The sequence below is a fragment of the Ranitomeya variabilis genome, chromosome 1, assembly GCF_051348905.1.
Source record: "Ranitomeya variabilis isolate aRanVar5 chromosome 1, aRanVar5.hap1, whole genome shotgun sequence".
NCBI lineage: Eukaryota > Metazoa > Chordata > Amphibia > Anura > Dendrobatidae > Ranitomeya > Ranitomeya variabilis.
Genome location: NC_135232.1, coordinates 179,366,390 through 179,393,522, shown reverse-complemented (window position 1 = coordinate 179,393,522; position 27,133 = coordinate 179,366,390). Strand labels below are relative to the sequence as shown.

General features: G+C 42.3%; 1 protein-coding gene across 1 annotated transcript in view; it reads right to left on the bottom strand.

Annotated features, from left to right (window-relative positions):
• Positions 1-27,133, bottom strand: part of HSD17B4 (hydroxysteroid 17-beta dehydrogenase 4) — a 412,752-nt gene that overhangs the window by 66,892 nt on the left and 318,727 nt on the right. The window contains exons 18-19 of the mRNA XM_077290859.1: positions 4,717-4,786; positions 702-808 (exon numbers count right to left, since the gene is read on the bottom strand). Of these exons, the coding sequence (XP_077146974.1) occupies positions 702-808; positions 4,717-4,786 (177 nt within the window). The remainder of the gene's footprint in view (positions 1-701; positions 809-4,716; positions 4,787-27,133) is intronic.

Sequence of the window (27,133 nt, the reverse complement as noted above, 5' to 3'; positions counted from 1 at the left end):
AATAGTCTCATTTAAATCCAGAATCTAAAATTGCTATATCTCATCTTGGCAATCTTCCTACACTGACACATTGTGGCAAACCTTCCGTTAAGGAGAGCTATAGGTCTCTGATGTGCATACCTTACAGACAAATGACAGGACTGTAAATGAGTCAGTTAGGGCCAAGGCTAGGTCTAACCTCTGCATATTCACTCACTCATAGCACCATCATATTCCGCAGCGCTTTACAGACATGATCATCACTGTCCCTAATAGGACTCTCAATCTAAATTCCTATCAGTATGTCTTTGGACTCAAACATTTCCATCCATTGATAGCAAGCAAAAATCTTAAAATGGCAAACACCTGAAAGCATATTAGAAACTACGTAAAAAGAAATGGAGTCAAAAACCTGTAAAACTGATCTAGAAGAGCTCTGCTGCCCCTGACACTTTAGAAACTGATGTTCTCAGGAGGAAGTTACACAACTTTCCAGCAATTAAACTGTAGTTACATCAGTTGGAGAACCACTTTAAGGCTCATCACCCGCTCGGTGACCACTTTATAATTTTCTCAGCCTTTAAAAAGCTGCAATTGTAAATCAATAGGACTGACCAGTGAAGGCACATCTCATATCTATTCAATTCCCTAGACTGATATTTTTCTTGCAGAACATAATTAAGTGATCTCACTATTCGGAAACAAAATGCCAAGTACGGTACCTTTATTGCTTTAAACTTGGTTACATCATTATTTGCAAAGTGCTTCAAAACATGCCGGGCAGAAAATCCAAAAGAGCACAGGCCGTGCAAAATGGGTCGTTTGAACCCTGTGGAGAGGAACCAAAGATGAGCACAACTTTCATCTCAAACATTCTGGATCAGATTTACAGCAACAAAGATCCCACATCGCCATAAATGCTGATTTATTTTGTTCTGCAGTTTTACCTTCACTCCCTGACTATACCATTATTTAAAGAAGGAATGGCACAGAAACCTGTGCTGAAATGGAGTAAGGACGGTCTAGGCTGGTAACCGGAAGCAAGAGGAACTCCATACTCATGAAATAGATCGGAAAGTTTGGTGAAGAACTTATCTGTTACAGAGGAGCAGCTGCCTAACACGGCAGAATAATCAGATGAAACGGGGAAATGTCCAATGGTGAGATAAGGGGAACCTGTCAGTGCCATATCGTAGTGACAGACGAGCACAGTTTCAGTTTTTGTGCTTTTGGTTTTTTCCCTTCTTTTTAAAAATTTTACGTGCATGGACCTGTGCCAGACCTTGTTTTTTCACATGGAGCTGCCGTTTTTATTTAAACCATTTTGGGTTACATGTAATGTTTCCATCACTTTTTATTGGAAAAAGGTGGGAATTATTAGTATAAAACAAATTTGTCATTGTTTATTTTTCTCCAAGTTCAGCATTCATTGTATGGGATAAATATTCTTACAGTTTACAAGTTTGGGCAATTACACATGCAGCAATACCAAATATGTCCCCAGCGCCGTCTTCCCGCCCACTGCCCTGAATGACTGGTCTCTGCCCACGTTCTCGTCATTGGCAGCAGATATGGCTATGTGCACACGTAGGAAATGTGGTGCAGAATTTTCTGCACTAAATCTGCATCTCCTGGCAGAAAACGCAGGTGCAGATTTGACGCAGTTTCTATGCAGTTTCTGTGCAGTTTTGGTGCAGATATTACCGGTGCAGATTTTACCAGTGCAGATTTTTATCATGGAGGGGTGCAGAAACGATGCAGAACTGCACAAAAGAAGCGACATGCACTTCTTTGAAATCTGCAGCGTTTCTGCGCAGATTTTTCTGCACCATGTGCACAGCTTTTTTTTTTTTCACATTGATTTACATTGTACTGTAAATCACAGTGTAGTTCTGCACCAATTCTGCACTAAATCTGCATCGTGTGCACATACCCTAAGGCTATGTGCACACTTTGCGGATTCCACTGCGGATTTTTCCACAGCGGAATTCCAAAATTCGCAGTGAAAACCCGTCGTGGTTTTTACTGCGGATTTATCGCGGTTTTTACTGCGGATTCTTCTGCGGTTTTTCATCTGCATTTTCCTATTGGAGGTGAAAATCCGCAGAAAAGAAGTGACATGCTGCGGAATGTAATCCGCTGTGTTTCCACACGTTTTTTTCCACAGCATGTGCACAGCGTTTTTGGTTTCCCATAGGTTTACATTGTACTGTAAACTCATGGGAAACTGCTGCGGATCCGCAGCGGTCAAATCCGCTGCGGATCCGCAGCAAAATCCGCAAAGTGTGCACATAGCCTATGACTTCATTTATACAATCTGCCGTACTCACAAGTGGACAGAGCGCACCCCATCATGTGTCTCCCCAAGGGCCTGTGTACACGCTGCAGATTTGTCGCTTTTTTCTGTGCAGATTTGTCAGAAAACCTGAAGGTTTTCTTCATGCCCACAAAGTGAATGAGAATACTGAAGTTTCACTCTTATTTTTGATTCGCAGATTGAAATTTACAGAATGTCAATTCTTTCAGAGTTTTTGATGCAGATTTAACTCATACTAATGTGTGGAGAAAAGTTTGCACCAAAAAAGCATTAAAAAATAGCACCAAAAATGTGTGTATTATGGCGCTGCGTTCTTCCTGCATGGAGATGCAGAAATAGTACAGAACTGTCGGCAACAAATACTTAACGTGTGCACAAACACTAAGACTATGTGCACATGTTCAGGATTTCTTGCAGAAATTTCCTGAGTAAAACAGGACATTTTCTGCAAGAAATCCGCATGCGTTTTTCTCGTGTTTTTACTGTGTTTTTGGTGCGGTTTTTTTTTTTCGGATTTTTCCGGAGGCTCCCAATGCAATATTATAGTGGGAAATCCGCAAAAAATCCACAAAATTAATGAACATGCTGCGTTTTTTACCGCGATGGGTTTTTTTCGCGGAAAAAAAACGCTTCATGTGCACAAAAATTGCGGAATGCATTCTAAATGATGGGATGCATAATGTATGCATTTTTTTTTGCGTTTTTATAGCGAAAAAATGCAAAAAATAGCAAAACAAACAAAAAATCTGCAACGTGTGCATACAGCCTAACAGTTATTGCCAGATGTAAAACGGATGGGCTCAGACCATTACAAACCATGTAATAGACAGTAGATAGCAGCTGGTGCCTTTACAAGGTGCCCACCCGCAGGGACTCACAGTATGGGGGTATTTTCACGCTGATCCAATACAACAATCTCAGACCACCATCATGACAATACAAATCAATGGCCACTTCTAAAGGTACCTTCACACGAAGCGACGCTGCAGCGATAGCGACAACGATGTCGATCGCTGCAGCGTCGCTGTTTGGTCGCTGGAGAGCTGTCACACAGACCGCTCTCCAGCGATCAACTATGCCGAGGTCCCCTGGTAACCAGGGTAAACATCGGGTAACTAAGCGCAGGGCCGCGCTTAGTAACCCGATGTTTACCCTGGTTACCAGCGTAAAATCTAAAAAAAACAAACAGCACATACTTACATTCACGTCCCCCTGCGTCCACTTCCTGACTGACTGAGCGCCGTACAGTGAGAGCAGAGCGGTGACGTCACCGCTGTGCTGCTTTCACTTTCACTTTGCGGCGCTGAGTCAGAGGAGGAAGCAGACTGCAGGGGACGCAATGTGAGTATGTGCTGTTTGTTTTTTTTACATTTTACGCTAGTAACCAGGGTAAACATCGGGTAACTAAGCGCGGCCCTGCGCTTAGTAACCCGATGTTTACCCTGGTTACCAGTGTAAAATATCGCTGGTATCGTTGCTTTTGCTTTCAAACACAACGATACACAGCGATCGGACGACCAAATAAAGTTCTGGACTTTATTCAGCGACCAGCGACATCACAGCAGGATCCTGATCGCTGCTGCGTGTCAAACGAAACGATATCGCTAGCGAGGACGCTGCAACGTCACGGATTGCTAGCGATATCGTTATAATGTCGTTTCGTGTGAAGGTACCTTAAAGGTACCGTCACATTAAGCGACGCTGCAGCGATAGCGACAACGATGCCGATCGCTGCAGCGTCGCTGTTTGATCGCTGGAGAGCTGTCACACAGACCGCTCTCCAGCGACCAACGATGCCGAGGTCCCCGGGTAACCAGGGTAAACATCGGGTTGCTAAGCGCAGGGCCGCGCTTAGTAACCCGATGTTTACCCTGGTTACCAGCGTAAAAGTAAAAAAAACAAACAGCACATACTCACCAGCGCGTCCCCCAGCCTCTGCTTCCTGACACTGACTGAGCTCCGGCCCTAACAGCACAGCGGTGACGTCACCGCTGTGCTTTCACTTTCACTTTAGGGCCGGATCTCAGTCAGAGCAGGAAGCAGACGCTGGGGGACGCGCAGGTGAGTATGTACTGTTTGTTTTTTTTACTTTTACGCTGGTAACCAGGGTAAACATCGGGTTACTAAGCGCGGCCCTGCGCTTAGTAACCCGATGTTTACCCTGGTTACCAGTGTAAAACATCGCTGGTATCGTTGCTTTTGGTGTCAAACACAACGATACACGGCGATCGGACGACCAAATAAAGTTCTGGACTTTATTCAGCGACCAGCGACCTCACAGCAGGATCCTGATCGCTGCTGCGTGTCAAACTAAACGATATCGCTAGCCAGGACGCTGCAACGTCACGGATCGCTAGCGATATCGTTTAGTGTGACGGTACCTTGGATCCTCTCCCAGTGCAATCACTTGCTTCACTTACCTCCCATTGCAGCAAAGCCGGGCTCAATGTGGAGCGGATTCCAATCACCACTGAGGCGGTACAGGGCGGCCTGCAGGAAGGAGCAAACGCATCAATCAATGCCAGGTCTAATTCAATCACCAGCGTGCTTAACTTTCTACCTGACCAGGGTTACAACACATTTCTTTTTTAATTAAATGCACTTAATTAAGTCTAATTAAAATGAAATGTTCCGCACTAATCAGAACATAATTTGCAGGAGTCTGTTAATCTTATCTCCATGGCTGCACCAGCAAGGACTGTAGGGTTGGGAGAGTTGGCATTTCAGTGCCAAGTTATGTTACGTGCGCGTGGGAAAGGGGGAACTGGTGTTTAAGCAGGTTACTTGATGGTTTTACATAAAACCATAAAACATTAAAGTCAGTCCGATAGGAACAGTAGCACTTTTTTCCATCCAATATCCATCAAGTTAATTATAATACTATGCAACAAAAAATGCTAAATGTAAAACACATTCAAATGTTTTTGCCTCGTCCCAGTTTCAATTTATATAAAAATGCAATTAAATTTGCCGACACGTGACTGCAACTATACGATTTGCATACTGGCGGTCATGTGCTTACTAGACATGCTCGTCCTTTCCCAATAGTGCACTAAGAGAGGACGAACAGGGTCAGTCGGAATGTGAGCGAAGTATGCAAATCACATACATGTAACAAGTAGTGATGAGCGAACGTGCTCGGATAAGGCGTTAACTGAGCATGCTCACGTGCTAACCTCGTGTCTTCGTCATGCTCGAATAATACATGTCTAGCGGCTGTTAGACAGCCACAACATTACCTGTTTGTTAGGCAATCCCTGCATGTGTTGCGGCTGTCAAACAGCCATGAGACATGCGGGCGCGGGGACTCGATTGTATTATTCGAGCATGACGAAGACACTCTGTTAGCACCTGAGCATGCTCAGATAAAACCTTATCCCTGCACATTCGCTCATCACTAGTAACAAGCTGTTCCCTCCAGCAATGCTGGTGGATCCTGATTGCGAGCACACTGCACACTGTCAAGATTCAGAAGCCAGCAGCCACATACAGTGATGGCTTTCATTCCAAGCTTAAACATCCTCTTTAGTGACCATAACTGGGCTTTAACTCCATTATGTCCATAACATGACACAAAAATAAAAGTAAAGTAATCACATAAAATTATGACTTAGAAATTAATTTTCAAACTATAGCAATTAAATGTTTTGCTCAAATTCAGCAAACTGAATAAAAGGCTCGGTTTTTCATTAATCCATCACAAGTTATACAGGAGAAACTGGCATTAATTTAGCATTATGAACATACAATTAATCATGATTTAGTATTCTATAGGCCTGTATGGCTTTTCCATAAATCCAGGACTTTGCTGGCTGAAAAGCAAGCGCCTTCACACTGCCTAATCGGCTGCAATTCCGGTAATTACAGCATAAAGATAAAAATCAATAGTTCAAGCCTACAACGATTTTCCAATATCGCTGCTTAGGTCACAAGCAGAAGACAATTTACAGTATATCTCAATAATAAGTAAATCGCTGCAACGATTACTTTTATAGCCCAATACATTCCTCTAAGAAAAAAAAATAATGAGACCAAACTCTTCTTTGTGTTTATCAATCAGAGCAGATCCAGGAAGACGCTATTTAGTGTCATCTGATGAAGAACACTGCGATTGATGGAAAATCAGACAATCCTACAGGTAATAGAATTGTAGTGTAACAGAACTTGGTAGTGGGAATCAGATGATTCATGTTTGTTGGGGGGCATTGATGATTGGGGCTGGAGACAAAAGGAAAGACACAGCAGGAATCACAACAAAAACACAAGCGGGGTTTGTAGTTCTGTTCAAAGTAAGACTAATTAGCAAATGATTAAACTAATATCTATTCTTTATTGTTAAATAAAAGCTGAATAAGATCTGGCCTTTATAATTCATCACAGCGGGACCCGTTGTGTCGTGATTAACAATCTGCAACCTGTTCAGCGGATGATTAGACTTGCTACAAGATTTTCTTCTCTAGGTTTAGTAAAGAGCAGAACACTCCTAGATGTATCATAAAGCAACAAAAGGCAAAGCCGTCCGCCAAAAGATTCAATAAGTAACGTGGGTGAGAGTACCCCCATTATATGAGGCTTAAGAGGGTTTCCATTAATTTAAGTTATTTACGGTAGCTAAAGAAAAGTTACTTTCAGCACAAAAGATATGTGCCGTGCCCAACAATATCTGCAGCTTTGCAAGTAGCAAAGAAAGGACCAATTGCTATCTGGCAGCCATTAGGCAGGTCCAAGAACATAAGTAAGATCATCTCCAACCATGCACTGTGCCAGTCATTGTCAAATCTCTTGCCTGCCCACAACCCAAAGCCTTTTAGTGGCGCCAGTATACAATTTAACAAGACTAAAGAGCAGGAGCAGAGACAATGGCCTGCCCTCATCATCTGCAATCCGTATTAATGTACGTGTTGGAAGCGGTGGATTATACAAGGTAAAATAAATCTGTACTTCACATTGAATTTTATGCCTAGAATATGGCACAGGGCATGCAGCATACGCATCGTTTTAACCACACTCAACTCTGCCAGCCCTTTTGTATCCTGTTATCATGAACAACCAAGCTGCATGACGTAGGGACAGAGACCCTGATTTCAGTGCTGTATCACTTAGTTTACTGGGCGCAGCAGTTGTGAGAGATATCTCTGCTGCAGATCTAGCAGAGCTCAGAATGCGGAGCCGGCATAACACCGCCCACACCACTGATTGGCAGCTTTCTGTGTACACTATATTGACAGAAAATTGCTAATCAGTGTTGGGGCATGGTTGGACTAGGAGGCACAAGACACCTAGTCCTGTAGTCAATCTCCAGCAGATAAAACGCATTTTATTAAAACCCAGCCTAGTAAGTGGCACATCGCTGGAATCAGGGTCTCATGGTGCTTACAGATTCGCATTCACTAGAATGCTCTTCTATCTATGGGTAAATGTTATATATTACTTCTACTGGATAGAATTAGAAATCTTTGCACCTTGGAAAATAAAAGCATCTGACATTTAGAAGTTATAACTAGATTTAGATTCTGTTTAACCACAGTTACGTTTATATTGTATTACTCAACACAGTAATGTATCGCTACAGATGCAGTAGTAGTATTTCATTCCAGGTGCGGCAATAAGTGCCATGTTCAGTGTGATTGATCCATCAGTAACAATTATGTGTTTCTTACTTTATTGCACTGGAGCCAATGAGCTCACTTTATTATAGTCCTCAATCAATTACTCTGCAGCACTGACTTGATGGCCACAAGTAGATCTCATCTTAAAGCAGCTATTCCCGTACAAGCATTGTGAGTCTAGCTCATTTCATAACAGAATATTGCAGTGTGAGCATTTCCCTTCTTCATGTGTAGAAATATCATTACACTGCTGTTCTCTAATGTCCCCAAGATGTCCCCTTGTAATCTGTGCTGGGCTGCAAATATTGTAGAATTATTATTTTCAGGACAGTGAGATGAAATATATTTGTTTTTACCAAAAAAAAGAAACTTTCTACTTATGACTTATAATTACGGTATTGTGTTTCGATGCCACGTGCGTTTTCATACATCAGAAGCTTTACGTTAAATGTAAGTTATGGGAACCATTTCAGATAAATACTTTATAGCTATAGGGAGAAGTCAATGTCCAGAGGATATTTGTGCCACTAGTCTGCTAATCCACTGTTTTACATACAAGTTTTGTTGTGATGCATTGAAAAACAAAAAATCTCCAGAAAAATATGCGCTGCATGTCAACCTAACGCAACATGTGGACGAGAGATTAAAATCTTCAATATAAGACAATGTCAATGTCCGGATAGAAAGTATATAGTGCTCTTGTGTGTGTGTGTGTGTGTGTACGCGTACCTACCCTGTGTGTGTACGTGTACCTACCCTGTGTGTGTACGTGTACCTACCCTGTGTGTGTGTATGCGTACCTACCCTGTGTATGTACGCTTACCTACCCTGTGTGTGTACACGTGTACCTACCCTGTGTGTGTGTATGTGTACCTACCCTGTGTGTGTGTACGTGTGTGTGTGTGTGTGTGTGTGTGTGTGTGTGTGTGTGTGTGTGTGTGTGTGTGTGTGTGTACCGTGGGTTTGACTAAGCAGCCTGCACAGGTAATTAAGTAATCTGATATTGTGGCTTTAATATACACTGACAAGTCTAAAATCGAATGTTTGTTGTTTAGCCTATACATGTTGGGTCTGGGACAGGGCTGGCCCGAGAGATTACGGCACCCTAGGCGAAACTATTTTGTTGCGCCCCTACTACTCTTAACATACCTCCCAACTTTTGAAGATGGGAAAGAGGGACAAAGCAAAGCGCGCCGCGGCAAATTTTAGGCCACACCTCTGACCACACCCATTCATAACTAGCCACACCCATATCCACGTCCAAACCACACCCATTTAGCACTGCTGATCACACTTTCATAAAGAATAATTATAAACAAAAAATATGGCCACACATGATGCTCCATACTGTATAATGGCCACACATGATGCTCCATACTGTATAATGGCCACACATGATGCTCCATACTGTATAATGGCCACACATGATGCTCCATACTGTATAATGGCCACACATGATGCTCCATACTGTATAATGGCCACACATGATGCTCCATACTGTATATTGGCCGCACATGATACTTCGTACCGTATAATGGCCACACATAGCTACTCCTACACACGCAGCTGCGCTCCGTACACACGCGCTCCGCTCCATACACCTCATACACGCGCGGCTCCGCTCCGTACACATTTAGCTCCGCTCCATACACCTCATGCATACACGACTCTATTACTATTTTGTTGCGCCCCTACTACTCTTAACATACCTCCCAACTTTTGAAGATGGGAAAGAGGGACAAAGCAAAGCGCGCCGCGGCAAATTTTAGGCCACACCTCTGACCACACCCATTCATAACTAGCCACACCCATATCCACGTCCAAACCACACCCATTTAGCACTGCTGATCACACTTTCATAAAGAATAATTATAAACAAAAAATATGGCCACACATGATGCTCCATACTGTATAATGGCCACACATGATGCTCCATACTGTATAATGGCCACACATGATGCTCCATACTGTATAATGGCCACACATGATGCTCCATACTGTATAATGGCCACACATGATGCTCCATACTGTATAATGGCCACACATGATGCTCCATACTGTATATTGGCCGCACATGATACTTCGTACCGTATAATGGCCACACATAGCTACTCCTACACACGCAGCTGCGCTCCGTACACACGCGCTCCGCTCCATACACCTCATACACGCGCGGCTCCGCTCCGTACACATTTAGCTCCGCTCCATACACCTCATGCATACACGACTCTATTACTATTTTGTTGCGCCCCTACTACTCTTAACATACCTCCCAACTTTTGAAGATGGGAAAGAGGGACAAAGCAAAGCGCGCCGCGGCAAATTTTAGGCCACACCTCTGACCACACCCATTCATAACTAGCCACACCCATATCCACGTCCAAACCACACCCATTTAGCACTGCTGATCACACTTTCATAAAGAATAATTATAAACAAAAAATATGGCCACACATGATGCTCCATACTGTATAATGGCCACACATGATGCTCCATACTGTATAATGGCCACACATGATGCTCCATACTGTATAATGGCCACACATGATGCTCCATACTGTATAATGGCCACACATGATGCTCCATACTGTATAATGGCCACACATGATGCTCCATACTGTATATTGGCCGCACATGATACTTCGTACCGTATAATGGCCACACATAGCTACTCCTACACACGCAGCTGCGCTCCGTACACACGCGCTCCGCTCCATACACCTCATACACGCGCGGCTCCGCTCCGTACACATTTAGCTCCGCTCCATACACCTCATGCATACACGACTCCGATCCGTACACCACATACACACGGCTCCGCTCCGTACACCTCATACACACACGGCCCCGCCCATACACCTCATACACATTCAGCTCCGCTCCATACACCTTTTGCCTTTTGAAAAGATTTTTTATAATTTTTTCTATGTTTTCTCTGGCGCCCCCTTAGGGTCGGCGCCCTAGGCGGCCACCTAGTTCGCCTATACGTTCGGGCCGGCCCTGGTCTGGGATGTTATATACTATGCATTTGAGTCTACACTTGTAGTAATTTACTTAATATGAAATCCATTCAATGCTTCCCATATTTTACCCACTTGCGTTTTCCCACATGTGCAACTTGGCTTTGATCCACTCCCCCTTTCCGGCCAGATATCCTGGAATGTTTAATAAAGTATTTTGTATTTTTTATACATTATTCTGTTTGGGTGTTCTTTTCATCGTTTTTTTCCTATGGTCTATTTACATCATATACTACTGCAGAGGTCAGGTTCCCTGTTTCCTACTAACATTCACAAACAATAATAAAAAGTCACCTTTGCTTTCCAAACCCCAATTACTTGATGATCTACTGCTCAGGAATATTTTTATTAAGGGCAGAATAACAACAGATGAACAGACGAAGATACATGTAAAACAAACTTTTCAAAATGCCCCTCTTTATTGTAGTCAGGTGTCTTTAGCTCCTGCCAACGCATTATGACTAGACAGCCAGAGTGCTCTCGGCTCTGCCGTCACGCGGTTACGCCGTCTAGTCTGTTAGAATGAAAGCTTTACATGTTATTTCTGTGGAACAATGACTAGGTGCCTAAGGGAACTGTAACAACACTTTAGAGTCACCGGTAAGCTAGAGACGACCATGCCATATCATCTGAAAACTGGTTGAATGGGCAAAACTGCTTTTTATTAGTCTCCATGTATCCATTAACTAAAAACAAAGCTTGCAAGAAAACCTTTTCAAATGCAACTTATCTAGTTATTGAAAATACATGACTACGGAAAACCTCTGCCTATTACGGCGACATTGAGGATAAAAAGCGATCATTATACAGAGACCTTTATTACTGATTTTGTCATTTGTAAGCATTGTGGTGCAAGAGAAAGCACATAACGTTTATTTCAGGCGGAATCTACCTGAAAAACTGCCGCAACCAAAACATAAAAATGAACATGCTGCACAGTAATGTAAAGACGACCTTGCTGTGCACATGCACAGTCTTTTGTCACTTTTAAATGCTTCAGGTTTCAGAAACCATGAAGCGTTAAGTGTAGCAGTGTGTTCATTCCTTGGGCGGCTTCCAGCAAGTTATCGATAATTGGCACAGAAACAATGTAAAACCAGCGCAGCCACTTTAGGAAATGGACTTCTTCCTGAAGTGACTTTTCCTAGGAAATCCACGGCGGGTGCACTGGCGTCAGAGGTTGTGTGCACATACCCTAAGGTAATCCAATCAGTGAGTAGTGCTATCTGCCTTTTTTCATTCACTGCATATAGCTACTTGAAACTATGGCATCGTACAGTATAATAAGTAACATGCCAAAGGGCGGACATAGTAGTTCTGGATCTTCCAAAAGTAAAGGCTCATTCAGGCATCGGTCTGTGTATGGACCAGAATGCACGGACAGGCCATGGGTCACATGACACAAACCTGACAGCCTCATACGCCTATGGCTGCTTTCACACTAGCGTCGGTACGGGGCTGTCGCGCTGCGTTGGCCCGACGTACCGACGCATACTGTGAAGAAAATGTCCGACGTGGGCAGCGGAAGCAGTCTTAGGACGCTTCCGCTGCTTCATTGTAAGGTCCGGGGAGGAGGGGGCGGTCCCGACGCACAAAAAAGTTACATGTAACATTTTTTGTGGCGGCGGTGCACCAAAACATGACGCAACCGTCGCACGACGGTTGCGACGTGTGGCACTACGTCGCAATGCGTCGGTAATGTTAGTCTATGGGGAAAAAAACGCATCCTGCAGACAACTTTGCAGGATGCGTTTTTTCTCCACAACGACGCTTTGCGACGTGCAGTGCACAACGCCAGTGTGAAAGTAGCCTTACATTTCATGCACAGACCGGCCTTCATGGACATCTGAACGAGACTTAAAGGTGTATTTTCACTAACCGATGGCAGCCATTAATGACCACTGATTAGCTACATAAAATCGGTGCTCGTTTAGTTCCCTGTTTAGCCTGAATTACTGATCATTCTGTGAGCACAGATCGTCGCTCTTCTAGGCAGCAAATATCCTGTATACACAGGACAAATTGCTCCAGAGAACAATGATTTTTTAAGAAAGTTTGGGAATCATTTCGCCTGACGAACAAGCGTTTTGCTCGTTGATCGGGTGATTGCAGCCTGTCTGCACTGGTTGGTTATCGGGAAACAAACGTTCCTAGGAGTTGCAAATTATGGGCCACTGGAAATGCACCTATGGGCACAGTGGTGAGATGCTACAAAGAGCTACAGTAGCTGCAGAGATTTCTGAGGGGGGGACCCATCTCTATCACATTCTTCTATCTATCCGGCTCATCCCTGTCCTTATCAAACCGTGAATTATTCGAAAAGCACGCTCATTCTCCCCCAAATCTACTAACAAAACCGCATATAGAATCATGCGACAGACCATTGTTGACTTAACTGTAGCATCATTAGGATTCCTATACTAGAGGCCTAGTAGAGCCAGAGCGCATACGCTGCGTACAGACAGAAAGATGTAATACTAGGTATCAGGCCAAAAAGCTAAAAAACTATAAGATAATACTTCTACTTATCTGGCAGCAGCACAGGGTGGAGGCAGAGACCCTGATGAAGCTTTGATGAAACTGCTGTTTTATCAGCAAATTACCACTAGAGGACTAGTAAATCTGCTGCTAGGTAGTCAGCAATATATCTGAGCTCTGTATAACCAGTTGCCAATCTGTGGTGTGGGCGGGGTTATATAGAGCTCAGCATTCAGAGAACTGCTAGATCTACAGCACATAAAACAGTAATTTTATCAAAATCAGGGTCTTTTTCCCTATATTATGCAGCTCTCAGGTGTGGTAGCAAAAACATGGTGACAGATTCCCTGTAAAAGCCATTCAAACACAAAAAATCTAGGCCTAATCAACCTCTAACATACTTGGAAATCGGTCCATAGGATAGAGGACATAGAATCCATGGACAATCTACAGAAATGTGGCCTGTGGGGCAGAAATAAGGCATTTAGCCTATATGTAAAAGTATATTTATTGTAAGTATATGTAAATGGCACTAATTATAATGAATCATGAGAGTGGTTAGCACTGTTGCTTTGCATGCTGGGGGTCTGGGGTCAAATCCCACCAAGAGCAACATCTGCAAGGAGTTTGTATGTTCTCCTTTATGTTTGCGTGGGTTTCCTCCCATACTCCAAAGACATACTGATAGGGGATATAGATTGTGAGCCCCAATGGGGACAGTGGTGATCATGTCTGTAAAGCGCTGCAGAATATGATGGTGCTATATATGCGAGTAAAATAAACCTATTCTGCGTTTGAAGGAGGATATGCTACAAGTGTTGATGCAGTGGGCCAGCTTTATTCATTTAAAAATAAGCCCTTTAAAAGTGGCAGCATTCGCAATAGTCTCTTCAAAATGTATTGAAAAAAAAATCATGAATGTAACAGTTAAGAAATTATATTTAGTTAAGTTTTAATCTTATTTGACAGCGTTAAAGGCACATATATAATGTGTTATATACCCAGCTGGGTCCTAAATGTTACAATATATCCAAGGACGTTTTTCTATATACATTTGTACTCATTTACTTGAAGGAAACAAAGCTTGTGGCAACTGGTAAGAAGTATATAAAATGTGACAAGATTCACTGGCCCCAGAGCTTTGCAAACCTCAAGAAACCTCTTCAACTTGAAGGTGCTGACAGAAAAAAAATGTACACAAATTAACATTATATAACGGAGGGAAAGAATCATCTTTATCACAAGAGCCAAGGGTTTATGAATATTTTACTTAGCAAAGTGACTGCGGGACGGTAACATTGAATACATAAATGTTTTAAATGCATCAAGTTAAATTTGCTATATAAATATATTCTTCGAAGTAAAAAAAAAAATCTTACAAATCTAACAAACTGAAATAAATAATAAAGATTTATGAACCAACTGCACCAAGCTTGAAAATGTTAAACTACTAAAACATACGTGCAACAAAACAAGTACAATTTTGCTGTGTCTACTTCATATGGATGGCTTGTACTCCCTTTGATACAGAAGAAAAGCAGTCTTGGATCTTCAGAAAATAAATAATAATCTACTCTCCTATTAATATATGTGTCCTGATACTGTACAGTCTAATACCCTTCTGGTACCATGTTTAGGGTTGAGCGAATATGTTTGGAATCAGTTGCCGAATCTGAATTTGCCATATTAGTGACCTATTCGTGCTAAATTTATGTTTGATGGTCGCTTCCAAACCTATTCGGTTATTTCTACTCCCATTGGCTCCAGTGATGTTTGGCTATATTCGGCGAATATTGCAAAAATAATATTCGCCATCGGTCATTATCGGAACCAAATTTTTCAAAATTCGCTCAACTCTAATCATGTTCCTCTACAGTCTTACGACCCTACTCATCCGGCCCACTGGAAACATATTACAAGTCGGTGGAGTAGTAGCAACTCAACAAAAAAAGGAGATAAATTCAAAGTTGAGTAGTAGCACATACAAACTGATCCCGCCTTTCCAGTCTCTGGATTCTTTATCAGGATTAAAGTGTTTTTGACTGCGATTCCATAACACTGTAGGTCTCCACCATGAATGAGTGGGCTCAAGAGGTTAACAACATTATGCAGATTGAGGTACTACTTGCCAAAGACCTTAGGTCTTTCTAAAATATTGTACTCCACCCATGGGTGCAATTTGTACCCCCCTGCCACCTATTGGTCTATTCTTCAAGACCATCTTTTTTTTCCCCTTGCTCTTAATATTCTTTTTTCTTTTTTAATCTTCCCTATATCACTGACCAGAGTGTATTAACAAGATAAAAAATAACCTTTATTCATAAATATAAATCGACGGTGAGCTAAGCCCACCAGAATCAGGGGCTTATCTACAGCATTCTGGAATGCTGTAGATAAGCCCCCGATGTATCCTGAAAGATGAGAAAAAGAGGTTAGATTATACTCACCTGGGGGGGCGGTCCAGGGCCTCCCATCTTCATAGGACGACGTCCTCTTCTTGTCTTCACGCTGCGGCTCCGGCGCAGGTGTACTTTGTCTGCCCTGTTGAGGGCAAAGTACTGCAGTGCGCAGGCGCCGGGTCTCTCTGACCTTTAATAATAATTAATAATAATAATTTTTATTTATATAGCGCCAACATATTCCGCAGCACTTTACAATTAAGCGGGGACATATTTAAACAGTGACATTAGGAGTGAGGTCCCTGCTCGCAAGCTTACAATCTACAAGGAAATGGGGGGGACACAATAGGTGAAAAGTGCTTGTTATTTCAGGTCTGGCAATTATAATAAATAGGGATTTTCATATAAAGCTGCATGATCCGGTCATCAGCCCGTGTGTTTAAGTGCAATAGTCAACTATCAAGTGCAGTTATCATGTGCATGGAGGGTGTGGAGACAGATGAATAGTAGGGTGCAGATTCAGAATAATATTTGGAAGGAGGGAACAGGGCAAAGTTAGTTTACTGAGTAGTTGATGTGGTAGGCTTGTTTGAAGAGATGGGTTTTTAAAGCGCGCTTGAATAGGTCGGGGCTAGGTATCAGTCTGATCGTCTGGGGAAGTGCATTCCAGAGAGCTGGCGCAGCACGAGAGAAGTCTTGGAGACGGAGGTGCGAGGTTCGGATTACGGGAGATGTTAGTCTTAGGTCATTTGTAGAACGGAGGGCACGTGTAGGGCGATAGACAGAGATGAGAGAGGAGAAATAAGGCGGTGCAGAACTGTGGAGAGCTTTGTGGGTGAGAGAGATGAGTTTATACTGGACCCTGTCGCGAATGGGTAGCCAGTGTAATGACTGGCACAAGATGGAGGCATCGGTGAAGCGGCTGGACAGAAATATGCGTGACATGCAGCGTGAAGACAAGAAGAGGACGTCATCGTAAGAAGATGGGAGGCGCTGCACCGGACCGCAACACCTATCGGACCGGACCGCAGCAGGACCGCCCCTGGGTGAGTATAATCTAACCTCTTTTTCTCATCTTTCAGGATACATCGGGGGCTTATCTACAGCATTGCAGAATGCTGTAGATAAGCCCCTGATGCTGGTAGCCTTAGCTCACCTTCAATTTTGGGGGTGACAGGTTCCCTTAAAAATGTATCTATTTCCAAGTGCAGGTCTATCCAGCAACATTTAATATACAGTGTTGAAGTTCAAGTTAGGATATAGCAAGCCCCTAGGAAATATTACTTCTTCCCAATCATCAATGCCGGTCTGTCCTATCTATTAGATTCATGAACCACAAGGTAAATATTAATGACAATAATATATAGATGTTTTACTGTCACTTCATATAGTCTAAGGGGATATCAGTAATGTCAGTTCCAGCCTCATAATACACTGATTGGCAGCTGATCACAATAGGCTGCAACAATCAGAAATGCTGGAATAAGATCTATTTTCCTTTTCATATCCCCTGCCTATCAGTAGTCTCTACGTGTTTTGCCCACCCTGTAATAGGTGGGCACCTCAGGAGACCATATTACTACTCATCCTACTCATCATATTACTCATCATGAAACTCAACCTCTCCAAAACTGAACTTCTTCTGCTCCCACCATCTACTAACCTCCCTAAATCTGACATTTCCCTCTCCGTGGGTGGCACTATAATAACACCGCGACAGTAGGTGCTGTCCGCTCTTGCCCGCTCGTGCCGCTTACACCTAAAGAACATCTCTAGAATCCGCCCTTTTCTCACCATGGAAAGAAAAAAAACCTCACTGTCGCCCTAATCCACTCCCGCCTGGACTACTGCAATGCTCTATTAATTGGCCTCCCCCTTACTCAACTTTCCCCTCTCCAGTCTATCCTTAATGCAGCAGCCAGGGTTGTCCATCTAGCCAATCGTTACTCGGACGTGTCTGCTTTTCGCCAGTCGTTACACTGGCTGTCCATTCATTACAGGATACAATTCAAAGTACTTGCTCTCACCCACAAAGCTCTCCAAAGTGCGGCACCCCCTACATCTCCTCCCTCATTTTGGTCTATCGGCCTAACCGACCGCTGTGCTCTGCAAATGACTTTCGACTAACCTCTGCACTAATCCGTACCTCCCACTCCCGACTCCAAGACTTCTCCCGTGCTGCACCAATCCTCCGGAATGCTCTACCCCAAGGTATTAGGAAAGACTTAGAAAGACTTCATACTCATGTCCTGAATATGTTAACTGTTTTACAGCTAGTTCAAAAATTTATTACTAGGGATGAGCAGATTGATTCAATGCAACTCAAATTCATGAATGTTTAAGAATTTGCTCAACCCGGTGAATTTTAACAATTTGTAATAACTATCATAGCCTCTATAAAAGCAGAAGCAGGAAATGAAGCAGCCATGTTGCAGTGAATCTGGTTTATGAGAGGACATCATGAAACCAGTGAAAAAATTATACAAATTATGTGATCTCTTCTCTCCCTACGCCTCATCCTTTTCCCTCTTGTACATGTCTTGTCTTCATTGTTTGTCTCATTATTTCTAGCTGTGTTGGTCATTGAAAGCTTTCAATTTTATTAAGAAGGAATTAATTATGACTACGCTTACACTTACACTGCACTTATTGAAAATGTTGTGATGCTTCATATTATGCTGTTCTCATCTAACAAATGCTCTTGACTGATTGTAGTCTTTGTATTCACATTCCTTGTATGGTTCAGCCTTTATTACTTGTTGGAGTCTGGATGCTTTTTATTTAATAAGGTATTATTCACAAGGCAGTAGATTACCAATAGCAATGATATGTTAATAAATTCATTAGCGGATTACAAATAAGATGCAGGCATATCAAGCATTTCCAAATGAATGCGCCCACATCATAGAGTCAGACCATATATACTAGCTCATATAAACACAAACAAAAACAGACAGTAGAGGGGGCTAAGGGCTGGTTGGCTCTAAAGTGCTTCACATCTCAGCAGAGTTAACTTACATATGGGACCTTCTATAGTTATAGCAGTATAAGGCTGGGTTCACACAGGCCATAGTGCACTACAAGACAAAAGTGCATATTCTTTACCATGGATTGGAGCGGTTTTGTGATGTGGTTTGTTTAAGACAGATCACGTGTGAAAACCAGGATTCCAAGAACTGTATCATACAACCATTGCAATTTACCCCAAAAAAAACAAAAACACAGCTTTGTAGGTCGGAGAGCTACGATGGAGAGCATTCAGTAACATGCCTTATCGAGGAGAAAACTTCTACGTGCAGATGAAAAAGAAGGTCTGGCTTTTCAAGGAGGAAAATCAAGACTACTGACTAAGCACCAGTCTTTGTGAACTGTGAAAAATGTCTCAAATGTAAACCATCCCCACTACTCTATGTGATTATAAATACGAAATATTACAGGGAGAGTTCTCCATCTATTTTACAGCCATTAGTATGTATGCAAGATCAGCCATGAGCGCAAAACATTACACTGGGGTTTGAAAGCCGCTTTGTGTTCCAACGCATGGAAATGAGAAGAGAACTAACATTGCATTGAAAATGCAATAAGAAAAAACATATATGAAGGTCAAAGACGATAAAATGGAGATTTCCTTAGTCAGAGAATGTGAATAGACAGCGCATATAATGCATATCTATTAATCTTAGCAGAATGAAAAGCAATAGTGTAAGCTGCACTGTTCAGTACATAGATTCCACCTATGCTTCACTGCTTAACCTGTCTACAAATAGAAACACTATAAAAGTGAAAAAATATCTACCGTATATATAATAAATAAAAAGCAGCAGAATCAAAGGTTGCTTTCTCACACTGGGCAGAGAAACCATATGTTCTAGTCATGAGATCTTCCAGACTCAATTTTATTAATCTCCCACGTCCCTGGGTCACCAATGGCAGATCGTAGTTTTTCGTACATGTTAAAGTCAGGCCTTTGCCACATTCTCTAAATTTCTAAGTGATTTTTATGCATTTGCGAAGAGTCATATCAACTAAGTGCCAGATCGTTTTTCTTGATTGATGCAAGAAGCAGGATTTTAATTCACTGTTGGGTGAAAGGGTTAAAGTCCCTTTCCAACTTTAGATGTAAGAGCAGTACCTTGTCCTCAGTTTAGGATAAGAGAGACCTGTATGTAAAAGAAAGATTATGTTGTGTCCAGTGCATAGCGATTCATATACTGTGTGAGGGAAATCACTAGCCTGTGGCATGAGTTGAGAGTGGAGTCATGTGAGAAGAATGATGGAGGTGTAGGAGGTCAATGGTGTTTGAAAGGGTGGCTGAACTTTGTTCTACTATGGTCTAGCTAGAAAGTGACAAGCTCTGATCTAGTTAATTCAGTTCGGACAATTGAGTCAACCACACCAGGGATAAAGTCTGGATTGTAAAGAACCAGAAAGAACAAAGCCTGTTAAGATAGTGGCCTTGGGAAAATACTTCATCAAAATATGAACATTTGGACCTTAAATGGAATAATATTTCATAAGGTCCTAAACTGCAAAGGGTCCACCTATGGGACGTACTTGACAGAAACCGCTGAGGCTCAAAGGATTCCAAAATTTCATTTACAAAGTTCATCATTTACATTTAAGCCTGTATAGAGGATTTGGCGATTTAAAAATAAAAAGGCTCCATCTGAGAGAAACATTTATTAAAAAATAATTAGGGACAAAATGTTGGACCTATCTAAATTAAAGTCACAAAATAACGCGCAATAGTTAATATTTACTTTAAAAGCAAAATTAATACTTTGATTATCATTCATGACTTTCCAACCCCATATAGTCCGCTTTTTCCAAAACAAAAGCGAATCTAGTAAAGAACAATGGAATGTATAGCAAAGGATAAAATATTCTTTACATTTAGGATTCGTTCAAGTGTCCAGTGAAACAAGGAAGAAGATCATGGGAACTTGTAGGGTCAGTCTGATTTCGTTATTTCTTGATACTGTGCAATATGCCAGCATTGACAAAGGCAACAAAGATGTGAACTATGTAACGACAAATAAACACACAACTATGCATATATCCTGTAGCTAAAGATGGTAAGTGTAGAGCCTGTTCTGAATTGCATCTTTGAGAGCTTTCATATTTCGCAAGCAGCTCTTAAAATCGTGAGATTTAATCCATACCAGCTTCCATGGAACAGCATGTTATCAAGATGTGTTTTGCAACGCTTCCACTAAAGAGCCATTTGGCAAACTTTCAGGCAATACAAGGACTTTGGCACACAGCCGTATGAGCCATTTACCTGGGATCCACATGGCAAATAATCATAGCAACCATTGTTTTTTCAGAAAGAAAATCATTGTTTGGGGGAAAAGAGAATTATTGATTGAACTGTGGGATTCTTTTAAGAAGTCTCAACTGCTGTATTAAGAGTCAACTCGCAGGTAAAAAATTTTAACAGTGGCTCATATATGATATAAATTGCAAAGAAAAAGAACTTTATAGTCCGGTAATGTACTTCTGAAAATAAGGGATATTAAAGTTATGCTTGTACAAGAAGTATTGCTTTAAGGATATTGCACTAAGGCACATTGGGTTGACAGTAATGCGTTCCTACAGCTGCCCTGGGTCCAATTACTGCAATAACACTGCAGGCTGTTGCTCTAGTGTTAAACGCTGTAACTCAGCCCCAAGAGCAGCAATAGAGAGTTCCAAAAAAACAACTCAGCACAGAAAGGTAGCAAAAATCTTCTCTACAGCACAAACCGAAGGTGACCAAGTCATACCCTTCAAAAAGAAAAAGAATACTAACTGGAGTATGAAAACAATGATAACTAATAAGAGTAGACAAAACTCAACAACTTTAACCTCTTAAGGAATCAAATATTGTTTCCATTTGTCAAGATGATATTTTTGAAAGCCATAAAGGTTTAATTTTTCTGTTGAGAATGTTATTGAGTCTAGGGTGTACTACGTACAGAGCTGCATACAGTATTGAGAATTGGAAGCAGGCAATTAAATCAGCCATCATGTGCGCTCTGACAGCATTTAACATGCGTCAGCAGGATCCACACGCGCATCGGCAGAGCACAAAAAATTTGCCATTTCAAAAAACTATATCCCACAAACTGAATGAGTTACTGGTCTCAGAAAATAGCAACACAAGGAAAGATGATTATTACTTTTATTTTTTGCAAATTTCTGAATTTTTCTCACCACTATTTTTCAGACTGTAACACGCACCGGACCATAAGATTTTGGAGTGGAAAACAGAAAAAAAAAAGAAAAAAGATTTTGATAAGATGGGGGTCGTCTTATAGTCTGAATTTAAGGTATCTTACCTGGGCGCCGGCGACAGTGGAGCGAGGTCACAGGTGGCACGGTCCCTACTTCAGGAGGTCGGCGGCGGCAGAGGTGGGCCCTTGGTGGGAGGAGGGGGCAATCCCAGTGGTGCGATAATTGGTGTCAGCGGTGAAGCAGAGTGCATTGAATGGAGCAGGGTTCCTTACTCAAGATCTCAATATGCGCACGTGCTGCTGGAGGCGGCCATTTCCCTAAAGCTCACAGCCTCAGGAAAATGGCCGTTGGAGGTGGCCCACAGCTTCAGGAAAATTGCCACCGGGAAAACAGTGATACGTTCCGCTCTGCTCACCACCGACAAAGGGCTGCAGCATTTCTACACTTATGCTGCCGCCGTCTCCCTGACGAACAGACCCGGAGACCCTGCTCCACCACTGCCGCAACCCCCCAGTAAGACTGCATCCGGACTATAAGACGCACCCTCCATTTTCCTCCCAAATTTTTTGGGGAAAAGTGCGTCTTCTAGTCCAAAAAATATGGCAATTAAAAAAACAACAACCATATTTTTCAGATTATAAGATGCACTTTTTTCCCCCTAAATTTGGGGGGGAAAACGGGGGTGCATCTTATAATGCGTATATACCTTACCGATACCGTTGCTGCAGGCCGCAGGCTGGGATGAGGGGGTGACCGGCGGTGCTGTGTGTGCCCAACGGTGCTGCGCAGGGGTCTGCAGTGCTGCTGTAGGGGGCTCTGCCGACATTTTGTGAAAGGCCAGAGCCCTCCGCAGTTCTATGGTTTCCTGTGCAGTGGACTCTGGGAAAATCGTCAATGGGGGCAGTGCATGCGCAGATGGAGATCTCAGCACTAAGATCTCGGGAGATGAGATCTCAGAGCTGAAATCTCATCTTCCGAGATCTTGGTGCCGAGATCTACATCTGCGCACGGGCCGCCCCCGACTGCCATTTTGCCAGAGTCCACCGCACAGGAAACCATGGAACTGCGGGTGGGGGGCGCTGGCCTTTCACAAAATGTCGGCAGAGGCCCCCCCTGCAGCACCGGAGACCCCTGCAGCGGCCACGGAGACTCCCAAAGTGGCACACCGCACATCGGAACACCTCCTCATCCAAGCCTGCGGCCTGCAGCATCACCCCACTCCTGCCTCCTCCAGCAGCGAGTCCCTTTCACCACAGCCACCACCCCTGGAAAGCAATAAGACGGATGGATTATAAGAAACACAACCATTTTATTAAAAAAAAAAAAAATGTTTTTCTTATTTTGCTCCTCAAAATTTGGGGTGCGTGTTATAATCTGGAGCGTCTTATAATCCGAAAAATATATATGTTTGGTATCCGTGTAAGCGTACAGACCTGGAGAATCATATTTCCAGGTCAGTTTGGCCATAAAGGGAACATGGTAAATAAAATCCCAAAAATATTGAAAATGCACTTTTTTTTTGTAATTTAAATGCACTTGGCTTCTCAATGCATCACATGAACAAATGAATGCTATCATTCAAAACTACAACTTGTACCGCATAAAACAAGCCTTCATACAGCTATGTAGCCATGTGGACAGAAAATAAAAAAATATATGGCTCTTGGAAGAAGGATAGGAACAAAAAAAAGGAAAAACTAATGGGTGTAAAGTGCTTAAAAACGAGTCCATGTCTCTGGTTTGTGAGACACAAGAGTCTTATCTGCAAAACTAGAAAGAATAGGACTTTCTGTGCCATTACAATCAAAGGGGAAAAAGACATGCTTTGTATTTCAGCGTTCAATCTGAGTTTCATGGTTATTTAATTGATACATTGTTAAGAGATAAAATTCAAAAGCATATCTGCTTCAATGCAGAAAAAAAGGATTTAATTAGAAAGCAACTAAAATTACATCTACAAAGAAAAAAATCAGTCCGCTTTTCTCAGATGGTAATACTCACATGGATGTGTCAATATAGCCCAATATATATACGGTAGAATGTAGTTGTATAAAGAGGAATGTGTTATAGAGCGTTGGAAGGGGAAGGTGCAATAACAAAGTTAACTTCTGTCACAGTCTTGTGTGTATGTAGTGATATTCAGATTAACTCTTTACAAGCAGCTATGTCATCTTACTGATAGATAATAACTTTACTAGCAGCTGTTTTAGATGAACCTTTTTGAAGCAGCTGTACCCTACGTAATCTGGGCTACATAGTATACACTTTCTTTTTTAAAAAAATTTGTTCCTGATAAACAATAATATTGACTTCAGGCTCCAGTTTAGAGTGAGGAAATACTTAGAAGAGACGAGTAAAAAGTGAAAGATAAAAAAAAACTAAAAGTAGATTAGAAAGTTATTTAAACAAACTCTGTTATTGTATTCTATTCTATGGAACAACAAATTGACAAAAACAGGACAAAATTTGGCAGATTTGACCACAGAGATACATTTTGCCATTCAGATTCTGTAAAGAATCAGTTGGTATCTCCCAGAGAAGAGAAGAAAAACCTACATCTTTGTAATATTGAGGAAACTCAGCTAGTTGAGAAAAGTCTTTTATTGACTAACATTTAATGATTTTTTCATAACCAATGTATCCACTTTAATATCTTCTTTCAGTTTACAATTTGCCATTATAGGTTTTTTTCCATGTTTGAAATTCTGTGTGATTTTCTAGGTTATCATGACATCTAGTAAAAAATGTAGAATTTTGAGTATCTGTAACTTTATAATTAAATATACTCTAGTTATTAAATATATTAGAGCTTAAAAGGAACCTGACAAAAGACTCATACTGTACTTCCCAAGCATGAATCTAGCCAAACAATGGGCGAGTTATTGCATCCCGGTATGTGTTACTTTGAAGCATTACATTTCAGAAAAAAAACTACTTTGAGAAGCTGTTTGGAGACCATGCATCTTGGATGACTAAACTGACGCTGGTCTTCGGCGGCTTTTCCTTGACCCGATCACCTTGACAATAACAGATATTTTACAAACACTTGGCAGTTCAGTTTCCATCTACACCCACCGAGACACCTCTTACACAGAGATATTCATCTAGCAAACTGAGGGAAAAGTCAGATTTTATTGGGTCTGCGTTAGTCATTTGTGGCAAAATTCTCAAAGTGTCGCATAATGTTTTATAAATTTGGTGGATCTTTAAATATACTTTGTATCTAGTGCAGTTTTTTTTCCAAAAAGAACCACATCGGCGCTAAGCTAACCTGTACCAAACAAGCTGCAGGCACCTACGCAGGTGGTGTGTGCACACCTGCTGACACTTAATAAATACCAATAATCCCAATATAAAAGAGGATAAACAACTTGTGACTGAAAAATGAAAATGGTAAATATTCAGCTGTATTACCTTGTAAGTGTAACGGGCTTATCCACCGTATGGAAAGTGAGCTGTTGCTGCAACCGTGCCGTTCGCACTACTGAGGGGAGAAGTGGCGTTGTTGCAAACCACAAATGCAAGGGAGCGTCCTCCCAAACTGCCGAGTCCCCTGCGCGCACGGCGCTGGATGTGCCGGCAAGCAGCCTCAGCCGATGGCGCCGCCGTGCAGTCGCGTGGTGTGCGGGGGGAGTGGCTAAAGCGGCGACGTCACCTGTCCAACTGACGGACACTAGCAAGGGGTCAAGCCCGACGCGTTTCGAGGGAACCGTCCCTCTTTCTCAAGGTGTGGCCACCCTGCTCACATAGCCTATTATATAGCCACGCTGTTTAGCTCTGTGTGCAACAATATACCGCCCTCCTGCACCCGAAACGCCCACAATGCCACAAATAGTGAATCCCCAGCCTGTTTTCACTGGTATTGCCCACAAGTGACTACTATAGTCCTAGCCCAAATGTTAATGCTAGTGGTAATCTTCCACCTAAATGTTCGCATTCCATGCCTAAAACAAGAATTTTTTGTTAATTAAAACCATCAAAATTTTAAAACAAATCATGTGTATTTAAAAACTTTTATTATGTAATTCCCATGCTATAAAAAATTCCCAGAGGAGCATTGCACGGCGAATAAGCCTCCTTACCTTGACAAGCCAGCTGGTATGTCACTCTCCATAAGGAGAAACGTTACCCCTTAGACCCCAGTCCAGAGCCTCTCACCTAGCCAAATCAGTTCTCATGCTTCGCACTGACGAGGGCCAACAGCCCGAAACACCGTGTCTGCAAATTGAGATACTGATTTGGCTTTTATCCTAAGTCATATTGCACGACTCGTTAAAGGGTTGATTGTGACTTGTAGGATCGCTACTACCAACAGGTGGCGCTATAGAGTTAAGTCCTCTTTTTCTCAGAAGAGGCAATTTGCATATGAAATTACTATAAACTACCTATTTAAATTACTATAAAATTGTTATAAAATTACTATAAAATTGCGAACCAATTACCGCTGAATCTTCTATAAATATATGATGCCCTTAAATGGACTGCACCCGGTAAATTGCTCAATATCTACTATATAATCGTCTAAGGGTCACTTCCGTCTTTCTGTCTGTCACGGATATTCATTGGTCGCGGCCTCTGTCTGTCATGGACATGGCAAAACGCCCACGACCATTGCCACGACCAATCAGCGACGGCCATAGTCTGGCAGCGAAATGGCCGCTGCTTTACTGCCCTGCAGTCAGCGCTGAGCGCTCACACAGGGTTAATGCCAGCGTTAACGGACCGCGGTGTAACGCACTCCGTTAATGCAGCTATTAACCCGGTGTGACCAACTTTTTACTATTGATGCTGCATACGCAGTAAAAAGATCTAATGTTACAAATAATAATAAAAAAAAGGTTATTCTCACCATCTGACGTCACGCGCTGTCCTCGGCAGTGCAAGCGGCAGGTTCCGGTGCCAAGGATGCTATGCGAGAAGGACCTGCCATGACGTCACGGTCATGTGACCGTGACGTCATCACAGGTCCTGCGCGCATACCAACCCTGGGACTGGAAGCTGCCGCGTGCACCGCACACAGGCGCTAGGACTTCAAGGGGCCTTCGGAAGGTGAGTATATATTTATTTTTTATTTTAAGTCTTTTTTAACCACGCATATAGTGCCCACATTGCTAT